This window comes from Vicia villosa, unplaced genomic scaffold (genome assembly GCF_029867415.1).
Source record: "Vicia villosa cultivar HV-30 ecotype Madison, WI unplaced genomic scaffold, Vvil1.0 ctg.000733F_1_1, whole genome shotgun sequence".
Classification (NCBI taxonomy): Eukaryota; Viridiplantae; Streptophyta; class Magnoliopsida; order Fabales; family Fabaceae; genus Vicia; species Vicia villosa.
In genome coordinates, this window is record NW_026705329.1 from 518,689 (window position 1) to 532,855 (window position 14,167).

At 35.1% G+C, this 14,167-nt stretch overlaps 1 protein-coding gene across 1 annotated transcript; it reads right to left on the reverse strand.

The window, feature by feature from the left end:
- Positions 1–6,452: 6,452 nt before the first annotated feature.
- LOC131630789 (zinc finger BED domain-containing protein RICESLEEPER 2-like) lies at positions 6,453–8,439 on the reverse strand. The gene is made up of 3 exons (XM_058901529.1): positions 8,140–8,439; positions 6,836–8,013; positions 6,453–6,549 (listed from the first exon to the last, which is right to left on the reverse strand). Exons 1-3 carry the CDS (start codon positions 8,437–8,439, stop codon positions 6,453–6,455), a joined length of 1,575 nt encoding a protein of 524 aa, XP_058757512.1.
- Between the last annotated feature and the right edge of the window lie 5,728 nt (positions 8,440–14,167).

The window sequence follows — 14,167 nt, forward strand, 5'->3', positions numbered from 1 at the left end:
TTCTCTAAGATTAATTTATGTCTAAGTTGCCATTAGCATCATTATACTTCAAGTAACACTTGTCTTTTTTATCCATATGACCCTAATTTTTTATGTCTAAAGTGATTATATAAGTAATGGATTTATTCATTATTTTAATGGGAAAAGATATATGTACAATAGTTTTGACATTTACACCGTATAAGTATGCAGAAAATATATTAGTTTTAATTTTGTATTAAATTATCATGCTTTGGTTTATGTGCAACCAACGGTTCGCTTGTTTTGTTGCTTACGGTATACATACAGTGTTTGAAAAAGGCAGTGTAAGAATAACACATTTCTATTTTAATATATTAGTTATTGAACTTCATTTACTAAGCACTACCCCAACTTACTAACTATTATTTAACTCTAAGATGGTCAAACTCGAAATTAAACATATGAAAATAAAACACAAAAACTAAATGACATTCATACTTTTCCTTTTGTAGATTCTTGCATCCTCCAAGTCTCTTCATTCTTTTCCTTTTATAGATTCTTGCATCCTTCAAGTCTCTTTGTTGTGGGGTTTACTTCCTATTTATAACTTTCAGCTTTTTATCCAATAATTTTGACCCCAAAATAAAGTATATTTCTTTTTTAGAGGCAATATTATGATATTACTTTGAACGTGTGTGAAAGCTTGCATTCTTTAAGTATTTTCATCATTTGTTCTTGACAGCTCAACACTAGGGTTTTTTTACTTTGTACCTCTCATTAGGGTTTTTTTCTAGAAATTTCTTTAATTCAACTTTTTCAAAGTTGCATTAGAACTTTGTACCTCACATTATGGTTTTTGTCCTACGGTGACAACTAATCTTTCAACAACTCAAACAACTCTTCGAAACACGTCTTTTATTTAGCAGTGTATATTCAACATCTCCCTCACATTTGAAGTTAAATTAATCATGGGTTAATACCTATTTTCCCCCTTCCATATAGGCCTCTTTTGAAAAACCCCTGCAAAAAAAAAACTTGCATGGAATACCCCAACTTTTGAAAAAAAAATTGTCTTTAACTCTTGGTCAGGCCACATCACTAAAAATAATGATGTGACATTGTTTTTTATTATTATTAATTCATAATAGCCGTCACATGTGTTTACTGCCTCATGGAAAGTCCAAATTTCCCTTCTACAATCAAAACACAAACTCAAGTATAGTTCATAATATTCACCATCGTGTTCATCAGAAGAATCCAAGTTTTTCTCCTTCCTTTGAAACCCTAATTCTCTTTCTCCTTCAAAAATTTGTTCGCTCTTGTTGTTCGTTTGTTCTAATCCTGTTTCTCCTACGAATCCCTAAAAAATGAGGTTCCTGTTTGTTCTAATTCAAGCATTTCTTCAAACGACAGAATAACTCCTAAATATGGTCATAATATGTCGATGAAGATGTTTGTTTCGAAATCGGTTGCAAATCTTGGGAGAAAGTACTGGAAGTGTAAGTTTTGGTGTAAAGAAGATGATTGTAACTTATTCCATTGGGATGATGAGCGTTTCGGTGAAAGAGGCCCAACATACTTGGACGGAGAATTCGTAGATTTAATGAGTAAAATGGGTAAAGATTTTACCAAGAAGATGGAAGAAATGAAGAAAACGGTTGACGACTTAAGGAAGAAATGAATGTTGTGATTGTTGTAGTTATTGCTACATGCCTTTTCTTGCTTCTTGGTTCATGTAACAGATAGTTCATAGTTTCATTTAACACACAATTTTATATATTCATGTATCAGATACTATTTTAATGGATCTTGTCATTGTGTTTGTTGTACAAGTGTAATGCATTTCTTGTTGAATAAATGAAGTTATTGAGTCTGTTGTAATAAGGTTAGCATGTCTGGAAATATTTTATAAACTATGTTATATAAATACACCACATTGTGCATTATGTGTCAGGGCAAGATCATAAACAATAAGCTTTGATTGAAAGCAAACTAAATGTTGACTGTCATAAACAATATCAGAATACGACATGTATTTGATTAAAATTATAAGTAAATCTTGTGCATAACAGTTTATAATTTGCACTAACATTACAAATAAACCTTGATCATAACAGAGGTAAATAGGTTTTTGAATGGCATCACATCCAAACTTAGAAGATAATAAAGTTGGCCTTACATAACAGTTTACAAAATGGCACATTAAATGCTTAACAAAATATGACAGATAATATCTTATCAACTAATGTCATTGTGAGATATTGGATCGAACTCTAGTATGGTCGAACGGTAGCTTCTTAGATCGACAGGATTAAGCATGTAGTCGAAGGTTGTTCACATGCTGGTGTCGAAGATGCTAGGGTTGTTAGCATATTAAATTATGTTTTAGTGTTTAAACCCTAATTTGTTAGTTAGCTTATGTAATGGGCCTTGTAGAAAAAGCCCATTAGTTAGTATGTTAGGTTTTATTATAAATAGCATACTAGTCTCTCATCATTCCACGCTGCAAATCCTAATTTAGGGTGAGAGAGGTTATTTGTTATTCTTGTAAACTTGTAATCTTGTTTTCTAATAGAAAGTAATAGAATAGCAGTTATAACCAATTCTTGTGTTATTCTTCTTCTTCGTTGTTATTTATTCTCTCCTTCTTTTATACTTTGTTATTGGCATTGAATTCACAACAAATTGGTGCAATGAGCGTGGAGAATATGCCGTCAACAAAGTATGAGATTGAAAAGTTCGTCGGAGTGAATGATTTCGGTCTGTGGTGCTTGAAGATGAAAGCCCTACTGGTTTAGCAGGGTTGCTTGGAAGCGTTGAAGGGAGAAGCAGCCATGAATGTTGAATTAACGGCGGCGGAGAAGACGACTGTGATCGAGAAAGCACACAGCGCAATTTTGTTGAGCCTTGATGATAAGGTTCTCAGATAGGTATCAAAGGAGACGACGACATCAGGGTTATGGGTGAAACTTGAAAGTTTGTATATGACCAAATCGCTGGTAAATCGACTCTATCTGAAGCAAGCTTTGTATTCATTCAAGATGATTGCAGATAAAGTGTTGGCTGAGCAGTTGGATATATTCAACAAGCTGATTCTTGATCTGGAAAATATTGATGTGAAGATCGATGATGAAGGTCAAGCGCTTTTACTATTGTGCGCTTTGCCTCGATCACATGCTCACTTCAAAGAAACTCTCTTGTATGGAAGGGAGTCCCTGAACTTTGAAGAAGTTCAATCAGTCCTGTTTTCTCAGGACTTGAATGAACGAAAGGAGCATAAACCTTCAACGGTTGGTTAAGGTTTGGCCGTTAAAGGAAAATTCTTGCGAAAGGATGGTAAGTCTGACAAGAAGAAAAGCAAAAGTCAGCAGAAGTCTTATAGTGGCGAAGCATCAAGTATTTAATGCTATCATTGTAAGAAGGAGGTTCACACAAGAAAGGTGTTCCATGAATTCCTGAAAGATCATGGAGGTAAGGATAATGGCAATGCAGCCATTGTTCAAGATGATTTCGAATCATCTGATGTTCTTGTGGTTTCAAGTAGTGACTCGAGAAGAGAGTGGATTATGGATTCAGGTTGCACTTGGCACATGACTCCAAACAAAGACTTGTTCGAGGAATTATGTGATCAAGATGGTGGATTAGTATTGCTGGGAAACAACAAAGCTTGCAAGATTACACGTGTTGGATCTGTGAGATTCAAGCTTCATGATGAACCAATAAGGTTGTTGACTGAAGTCAGGTATGTTCCTGATTTGAAGAGAAATCTGCTTTCTCTTGATGAATTCGACAAGAAAGGATATGTTTTCTAAGGAGAGAAAAGTATCCTAAGAGTCATGAAGGGGTCGAAGGAAGTCTTGAGAGGCGTGAAGAAACAAGGCTTGTATACCCTTGAGGCAGAAGTTGTAAACGGTTCGACAATTGTTGCATCCACGAAACCTTTGTCGAAGATAGAAATCTGGCACATGAGATTGGGCCATGTCAGTGAAAGGGGTATGGTCGAATTAGGGAAACAAAATCTTCTTGGTGGAGACATAGTAGAAAAGATAAAGTTTTGTGAATCCTATGTACTTATAAAATCTTGCAGAGTGAAGTTCAACAAATGCAAACACAGAACATATGGATCCCTTGATTACATCCATGTTGATCTTTGGGGGCCTGCAAGGTGTCCATCACATTCAGGAGCAAGGTATTTTCTATCCATAGTTGATGATTATTCTAGGAAGTTATGGGTATTCATCCAGAAGACTAAGGATGAAATTTTTGAGAATTTCAAAAGTTGGAAGACTCTGGTCGAAAATCAGACTGGCATGAAGGTCAGGAGGTTGAGAACTGATAATGGCCTTGAATTTTGCAATGAGGCGTTCGACAGTTTTTGTGCTGCCTCTGGTATTGTAAGACACAGAACTACTGCAAGTACTCCACAACAAAATGGTTTGGAAGAAAGGTTTAATCGAACTATTTTGGAGAGAGTCAGATGCATGTTGACTAGTGTTGGATTAAAGAAGGTGTTTTGGGCTGAGGCCATTTCGACAGCAACATATCTGATAAACAGATGTCCTTCGACGGCATTAGATATGAAGACACCTGAAGAAGTTTGGTCGGGACATCCACCAGATCTCGGCAAACTGAGAGTATTTGGCTGCATAGTCTATGCTCATATTAGGCAAGACAAGGTCGAACTTAGAGCTTTGAAATGCATGTTCATGGGATACCCTATAGGAGTCAAAGCTTATAGGCTATGGTGCCTAGAGCCAGGTCATAGAAGGTGTATCACTAGTCGAGATGTAGTTTTCAATGAAATGGAGATGGCTTTCGAGAAAACTGATGATGATGATGATGGTCGAAGTGCAGAAGAGCTGGAACAGGTAGATATTCCTGTTGAGGTGGAGCAAGTTAATGTTGAATTACATATCCCTGATGAAGACGAAGAAGCAGTAGAAGATGCTTAGGAAGTTGAGGAAAATATCGACGACTACCTGTTGGTAGGGCTGTTTTCAGTCCGGTCCGGTCCGGATATTTGACATCCCGAGTAATTGACCGAATACTTAACCGGGTAAACCGGAACCGGTCCACAACAGTGATGGACCAAATTAATGGGCCGAAACCGGTCCGTTATAATCAGATAAACCGAGACCGGACCGAATTTAATTTTTTTTGGAAACAGGACCGAAACCGGTTCGATAATTTTGATCGGGTAACCGGACCACCCGATAAAGAAAAGGAAAAAAATAAAAACTCAGAATTTTTTGTGTTTCCAAATTGTTTGGAAAACTAATTAAAACTGCATAATTGTTAAATTTTACAAGTTAGAACATCATGTCCATAATCTTGTTATGATAAGATCATAACAAGATAATCGTATCAAAAGTTGTTATCAAACTAAAGTTCTCAAAATGATATGCCAAAAAACACAAAAAAGATCATTACATTGTATTAATTATGCCTCAGAACAATCTCATCATTGGCATTGTATTAATTCTGAATTTCTGATCTTCAAATTGCAGTAGAAGAAGCCACACCAAGATCTTCACCAAAATGATATGTCAAAGTTTCATCTTGTGGTTCCTCAAGCTACAATACAAATGGAAAATTTATTAGTTAGTTAGATTAAATAATGATCAACAATTCAACATGTATTAGCTACAAATAAAAGAACATATAAATTACTTACAATTGAAGTAGTGCAGCCCTTCTTAATTTCATATTTCTCTTTCACTCAATCACCTCCACAAAGCACCATTTCAACTGTCTTAGTTTTCATAGATGCTCGTTTCGGATCAATAACCCTTTTCCCAGCATTAAAAGTTGCTTCTAAAGCAACTGTAGTAACTGGAACAGTTAGGATATCCTTTGCCAATTTACTAAGAACATGATACTTGGCTTCATTTCCCATCCACCATGTTAAAACATCAAATTTAGCTTTAGGAGGAACTTTCAAAAGGAGACTCTTCAAGATATAATTCAAGATCTGATTTGGAATTAGTACCCATAACAGTTTCTAAAAACATCTCAAAGTTCCTCCTTCCCAACCCAGAAGTAGATCCTACTTCTGGACTTTCAAATACAGCAGCAGGGGTAATTGCATCATTGGTTCCATAAGAATCTTGATACAATTGGAAGAGGGAACTTAAGTTTTCAGACAACTGTTGTTCATAGGTAGCTGATTGAATGGGATTTGGATACAAGAAGGGATATACCCATTTGATGAAGATCAGCTTATACCTATTGCATAAAGTAGAGTATAAGGAAACAATAATGGCCTCTGAATAATTCATAAGGAAGGCAACATATAATGACCTCAGAATTATGTTTCATCATTGGCAACATACAAGGAGGTAACAGAATAGGCTCCATAAACAAGTAAACTCACCAGGAGGTACCAGAATAGGCCTCAGAATTATGTATCATCATAGGCACTATCAAAGCACAACTAACAAGGAAACTTAATTGAGAAATAGGCACTATTTTGTCACAACTCACAATGCATATCAAGAAAAGAATCCATCATAGGCCTCAGATAATTCATAAGCATCATATAACAAAGATGCAGATCCAACAAAATTAATCACAGGCCTCAGAAAATAACTAATAATCATCATAATTCATAAGCATCAGATAACAAAGATGCAGATCCAACAGAATTCATCACAGGCCTCGGAAAATAACTAATAATCATCATAATTCATAAGCATCAGAAAACAAAGATGCAGATCCAACAGAATTCATCACAGGCCTCAGATAATAACTAATAATCATCATAATTATTAAGCATCAGAAAACAAAGAATCAGATCCAACATAAGCATCATATGCTTCAAATAATAATCATGTATATCAAGATCAGAGTTCATCATGGGCTAAAATGTTCATACCTTGGATCAAGGACTGCACCAATAGAAATCAATGTATTAGACTCTGACCAATACTTGTCATATTTCAACTTCATTTCATTAGCAAGCGCCTGTAGCTGAGGATTATTTGAGATATTTGAAGGGTTATCAAGTAGAACCTTCACCCTGTAAAGCTCAGACAAAAACAGATTTGCAGTAGGGTAAGATGTGCCACTAATAATTGATGTCACATCAGCAAAAACCTCCAAAAACTTGCAAATATCATGAACATCTTTCCAATCATTTGCATCAGGCAAATAACTGAGAAATGCACCATTTTCCTCAGCATATCTAGGCCACACTTCTCTGTAATGGTATGCAGTGGACAACATCAACCAAGTTGAGTTCCACCTAGTCTTGGTATCCAACACTTGCATTCTGCCTTCAAGTTGCAACTCATCAACAAACTTTTTGAATGCTTTGCATCTTGTTTCAGAATTCAGCAAGTATTTGACACCATTTCTTATCTTATCAACAGTCACCTTAATCATATAAAGACCATCCTGAACCAACAAATTTAAGATGTGTGCACAACACCTTACATGAAACAATTTACCATCTAAGGGTAAATTTCTCCTACGAGAATAATCCCTCTTCAATCTAGCAATGCAATTATCATTGGCACTAGCATTATCAACATAAATATAAGCTACTTTATCCCTTATTCCCCAATCATTCATTACCTTTATCAACTCCCTACACAAAACCTCCCCAGAATGTGGTGGTGGCACATTCTTAAAAGATAAAACTCTTTTATGAAGCTGCCATTTTGAATCAATGAAATGACCACTCACAGTCATATAACCTATCCTCTGTTCACCAGACCACCACAAGTCAGTAGTGAGACTGACCCTGTTTATTAAAGCCATGGACCTTTTCATTTTAATTCTCTCAGCCTCATAAAATGTCTCACAATCAAACTTAACTTGTTGCCTAGTAATCTTTTTGTACCATGGATAAATCGCTTTTAGAAACTCATTAAATATAACACCTTCCATAACACAAAAAGGAAATTCATGACCTAGAATCATATGTGATGCTTTTTCTCTAACCCTAGCATGATTATATGTCCAACTTGCCAAACTAGGAGTACTATCACCTATGTTTAACCTAGACTGAGCAAAATCTTTATCATTATTTCCTTTCAACCTTAACTTTCTCTGAATACAAGATTCTAAGTGTTTCTTACCATTAGATATGCTTTTCCACTTTGCATCATATGTGTAAAGCTTACCACATCATCTGCATTTCCACTTCTTAATGCCATCAGGACCTTCAATAAGCACCATTTCAGTATGAACAGCATATTTTTTGAGAACTCTGAGGTTGGTCAAGTTGAGGGGTTGAACCATCAGTGTTTGTGTTTGTAGTATTTTGAGTGGGGGGTGAGTGGTAGTATAATCAGTGGGGTTGGTTTGAGTAGTTGTATCATCCGGAACTAGAACCTCAATATCTAACATCTTACCAATCTCTAAGCTACCTCCATCCATTGTCTCCTCTTCCCCAATGTCCCCAAGCAACAGGTTAATATCAATAAGATCATCCCCCATGTTTGGAGGAGTCAGTAATGAATCTTGAAACGACATGTAAGAAAAAACAAAGAATCAAATAATAAATAAATAGAAAACTATAACAAAACTCAGCAACAGAAGCTCTACTTTATTAAGAACAAACCCAAATAATTATTCAAAACCCTAGTCGAGCCTTTATTATGATTTATCACCCAAAAAACCAGTAAAATAAAATCCTAACCCTTTATTATTCTTAATAAAACGTGAAACACAATACTCAGGTCAAAATTGTAACTAGAGCTGTCAAATAAGCCCTATATTTGAAAGCCCCACTTTTTTAGCCCCATCAAAGCCCTAATATATTAAGCCCCTATTATTAGAAATTAATTTTAAGCCCTAAAATGTTATGCCCCTTTAAATAATGCTTTTTTTTGCCCCATTTAGAGGGCCCTATTTTATTCCAAAAACTTGCACAAGATTCTATTTGTTCCAAGTCTCCATTGTAATGTTCAGCAAAGAATTGTAATTATTCCATTTGTTAGACAAAAAGTATTTTTATTTTAAAGCATAATCCTTTGATTCTTAAATCACATAGAAATAACTAATAGTCATAGAAAATAATTTAATTGGATCTATCTTTAGAAAGAATTGTTGTTTACATATACAAATTGAATCCAAATAATACATAAATTCAATTATTTGTCTGTTTGTGTAAAATTTGATACCATATTACATCCTACAAATTATATTGTCAAAGTCTATTAATTAAATTTTCTCCAAAGCAAAACAAGGTATGAACAATTAATTTTCTATTTCTAAAAATAGTTTCATAAATTAATTTTCAAAAACTTTTTTTAAAAAATAAAATAAAATAAAATATGTTTAATAGTTTTACTTTTGAAAACTGTTTAAGGATAAAAATATTAAAAATTTGTTTGGAAAAATTGTTTCCGTATTCTAAATTTTACCAGTGAACATTTTTAAAAACTTAAAATCTAATATTTTAAACTTTATAGTAAAACATCTCTAATATTAATCAAAGCTATAAATTTATCAATTAAATAATATAAGTTAATAAAGAACCTACTTAACTATTTGAGATTCTCTATTTAAATCTTTTACTATTAACACTCGATTTGGAAGTTTTCTTGTGTGCGGTGCTTTATATATTTGGCTCTTTAGAAAGAAAATGAAAACTTGAGTGTATGAAAATAATTTATTAGTTATAATTTAATGTAAAACATTACTTGAGTGTATGAAAATAATTTATTAGTTATAATTTAGTGTAAAACATTACATGTAGAAATTATTACCGTATTATAGAAAAAATAGTACACCTTAATTATTAATCAATTAAAATTAAAAATTAAAAATTACCAAAGTGACATTAATGCAAACAGAGTGTTTTCAGGATGTTTTTATTTTTTTAGATTTTTTTTATAAAAAAAAACTGAAACGGAAACAAGTTTTACAACTTTTTCTATTTTTTAGTTTTTAAAACTAAAACAAAATTATTTTTTATTTTTAAATTATTTTTAATTTTATTTTTCATAATTATATTTTTTTAAATTTTATTTGGGCCTTATGGCCCCTTTTGAATTTTAGGACCTTCTAACTTTAGGCCCTATGTATTTGAGGGCTTACTATTGTTAAACTTTTTTAGGCCCTCTTAATATTGGGGCTGGGGCCCAAATTAATTGGCCCCTTAAATTGATACCTCTAATTGTAACGCATTTATAAAAAATTTAGGTCTGAAACCCTAACAAAAAATTTAGGTCAAAACAAATTAGGGCAAAATTGAAACATAGTATTGAACGATTCATCAAACATAACAACATGCAAACATGGTAAATATAATAAACTCTATGTGAAATATAACAAGCAAAAAGGGTTGAATACATTACAAGTTTACGAGGAAGATACTTCAATTTCTCTGAAACAGATACACGAAAACACAACGCAGCAGGAATCACGAAGAAGTAAGATCAAAAACTATTTGGTGTGACTGTGTGAGTAATCATCAGAGACAAGGAGGGGAAGAGGAGGTCGTCGGAGATAGAGGAAGGAGATACATGGGGAGAAGAAGAGACGAGAGAGAGAGAGAGAGAGAGAGAGAGAGAGAGTGGGTGAGTCTGAGAGGGTCAGAGAGGGAGTGGAAAAAGTGAGGAAAAGAATTAAAGAGAGAATTTATATTATTTGTTTCGGGTACTCATTGGATAATTGGTCCGGATCTTTATCCTGGATACGGATAATTTATTTAACCATTCCCGGTCCATTCCTTGTTTCAGTCGGTCCAATGGACCGGTTCCACCGGTCCGGTTCCACCGGTCCGGTTCCCGGTGCGAATCTCGGTTCCAATGGACCAAATACAGCCCTACCTGTTGGCAAGAGATAGGTTAAGAAGAGTCATCAAGCCACCTCAGAGACTTGGGTATGCAGATCTTATAGCTTATGCATTAATCTCTGTCAGTGAGATTCTTGATGATGAACCTAGAGATTATAAGGAAGTTATGAGGAGTCGAAATAAGGCTAAATGGTTGAAGGCCATGAATGATGAGATGAAATCTCTTCATGATAATCACACTTGGGAACTAATCAAGAAACCTGTTGGAGTAAGGTTAGTCAGCTGTAAATGGATTTTCAAAGTTAAGGAAGGAATCGAAGGAGTGGCGTCAAAAAGATACAATGCAAGGTTAGTTGCAAGGGGTTTCACTCATAAAGAAGGTGTCGACTTCAATGATGTGTTTTCTCCTGTTGTGAAGCATAGGTCCATTCGAATGTTGCTTGCCATGGTGGCACAGTTTGACCTTGAACTGGAACATATAGATGTGAAGACTGCATTCTTGTATGGTGATCTAGATGAAGCGATCCTGATGAGGCAACCAGAAGGGTGTGTCGAAAAAGGGAAGGAAGATTATGTGTGCAAGCTAAAGAGATCTTTATATGGGCTGAAACAATATCCTCGATAATGGAATAGGAGATTCGACAAGTTCATGGCACGCATAAGTTTCATTATAAGTCAGTTCGACCACTGTGTTTACTTCAGATTTCGGCCTGGTAATTCATTTGTTATTTTGTTGCTTTATGTGGATGATATTCTCATAGCAAGCAACAATGTCGAAGATGTAATGAGGGTGAAGGCTGAACTCAATAAGGAGTTTGATATGAAGGATCTGGGAGCTGCTTCCAGGATTCTTGGAATTGACATTCGAAGAGATAATAAGAAATAAAAGTTATGCTTATCTCAAGAGGCATATCTACGAAAGATTCTCAAAAAGTTTGGTATGTCGAATTCGAAGCCAGTTGTGACTCCGACAAACCCTCAATTCAAGTTGAGTATAGATCAGTGTCCTAGTACTGGTGTCGAAAGAGCCTATATGAACAACATCCCATATGCTAATATAGTTGGTTCTTTGATGTATGTTATGGTCTGTACCAGACCCGACATAGCATATGCAGTAAGTCTTGTAAGCATGTACATGGCGAATCTTGTAAGCATGTACATGGCGAATCTAGGGTCCTAATTTATGGTGTAGCCTTGGGTGAAGATAGTAAAGTAGTAATCGAAGGATATGTCGAATATGATTATGCAGGTTGTATGGATTCTAGAAAATCTATTTATGGATATGTTTTCACTATGTTTGGCACTACAATTAGTTGGAAAGTAACACTTCAGAAGGTTGTTGCTCTATCAACCACTAAAGAGGAGTATATTGCCCTAACTGAAGCTGTGAAAGAAGCATTGTGGCTTGAAGGATTTGCGAAGGAGCTGAAATTTCAAGGTCGAGGTATCAATGTTAAATGTGATAGCAAAAGTGCAATACACATGTCGAAGAACTCAGCATATCATAAGCGAACTAAGCACATTGATGTGAGGCTGCATTTCGTCAGAGAAGTAATCGAGCGTGGAGAAGTCCAAGTGCTGAAGGTTTTGACTGAGGATAATGCTGCTGATATGATCACCAAGATATTGCCGAGTTGCAAGTTTTTCCACTGTATGCAGTTGATAAAGCTGCATGAAGAAAGCTAGTTTGTTCCCTTAATGTTGTAGAGTTAGGTCCAAGGTGGAGATTTGTGAGATATTGGATTGAACTCTAGTATGGTCGAAGGGTAGCTTCTTGGTTCGACAGGATTAAGCATGAAGTCGAAGGTTGTTCACATGCTGGTGTCGAAGATGTTAGGGTTGTTAGCATATTAAATTAGGTTTTAGTCTTTAAACCCTAATTTGTTAAGTTAGCTTGTTTATTAAGTTGGCTTGTGTAATGGGCCTTGTGGAAAAAGCCCATTAGTTAGTATGTTAGATTTTATTATAAATAACATACTAGTCTCTCATCATTGCATGCTGCAAATCCTAATTTAGGGTGAGAGAGGTTATTTGTTATTCTTGTAATCTTGTTTTCTAAGAGAAAGTAAAAGAATAGCAATTATAACCAATTCTTGTGTTCTTCTTCTTCCTTGTTCTTTATTTTTTCCTTGTTTTATACTTTGTTATCGGTATTGAATTCACAACAGTTATAACAAAAGATGGCACATTATGTGCTTAACAAAATATGGCACATTATGTGCTTGATAAAATAACAGAGTCAATCTCTTTAACAAACTAACTACTAAATATTTCTCCTTGTAATGTCTTCCCACTTGTCTGATGCATCATTAAACACCAATGGTGCATCTGAAGTTGAACTAGGCCCACCAATTCTTCTTGCATTCCTAACCATTTTCAACCTCTCACTGCACCTTTTTCTTATCCTTTGATGAGGCTTTTTAGCAACACCTTTTTTCTTAGCAGTTTTTTACACCTGATGTAGTTTGCTCAGTTTGCATAGGTGATGTAGTTTGTTCAGTTTGCACAGGTGGTGTAGTTTTACCAGCTGATTTAGTTTGCTCAGTTTGCACATTTGGTGTAGTTTGCTCATTTGCTAAGTTTGCACACGTGTTGGATTAACAACTTGTGATTGTTGTTCTTCATAGACATTCATCATGTCATCAAGCAAGGCATCTAACTCAGGATCATCCATTTCATGGATTACCTCTCCTTCAGTTGGTGCAACAGAAGAGAAGGGTTTGCTCCTTGGTTTTTTTCTACCATCAACCACACCCATGCTTTCTTATCCAGTACCTTCAGCTCATTCATTTTTTTCTCCCAAGCCTGAAAGTATGTAGCTTTCGCAACCCCCGTCAATAGGTCCCTTATTGCAGCTCCACCATCGAATTTCTTCTTGAAATCTGCATATAAATGTCTGAGGCATACTCTATGTTCAATTTGCTCAAACATCTCCTCAAAGACACTCACAAGACCCTGAAACCATAAAAACACAAACAAAAGAACAATTTAACCCATAAACAAAAAGCAACACACAGTCAATATAACAATGAAACCATAAATATATTTTACCTTTTGTTGATCTGATATAAAGACATATTTTCTTTCAAACCCAAATGTCTTCCAAAAATAACTGCATAAACCATTTCCAATTGTCCTTGTCCTTTGTTTCAGTCTCTACTACACCAAAGATCAAAATATAATATTGGTCATTTGGATCTCTTGCCACTGTAACTAATAACTGCCCTCTATATTGTGTCTTAAGGTGACACCCATCTATCCCAATAAAAGGTCTACATGACTTAGTAAACCCTTTCTTACGACCATCAAAGCAGAAATAAAATCTCCCAAATTTTAGTGGTAGGGTTGGCACTGGCCTCTCAGTGTAAATCTTCCATGTATTCCCCCTCACAGCCTCTTCAGCTCAACTGCATAACTCCATATAGCATGTTAAACTGCTCCTTTGCATCTCCTTCAATT

Coding starts and splice junctions, on each gene's coding strand:
- LOC131630789 (XM_058901529.1), bottom strand. CDS start 8,439: ATGTCGTTTCAAGATTCATTACTGACTCCTCCAAACATGGGGGATGAT. Junction 8,014..8,139: donor ATGCTGTTCATACTGAAATG/GTGCTTATTGAA, acceptor TCTTGTATTCAG/AGAAAGTTAAGGTTGAAAGG. Junction 6,550..6,835: donor GGTGCAGTCCTTGATCCAAG/GTATGAACATTT, acceptor GATGATTATTAG/TTATTTTCTGAGGCCTGTGA.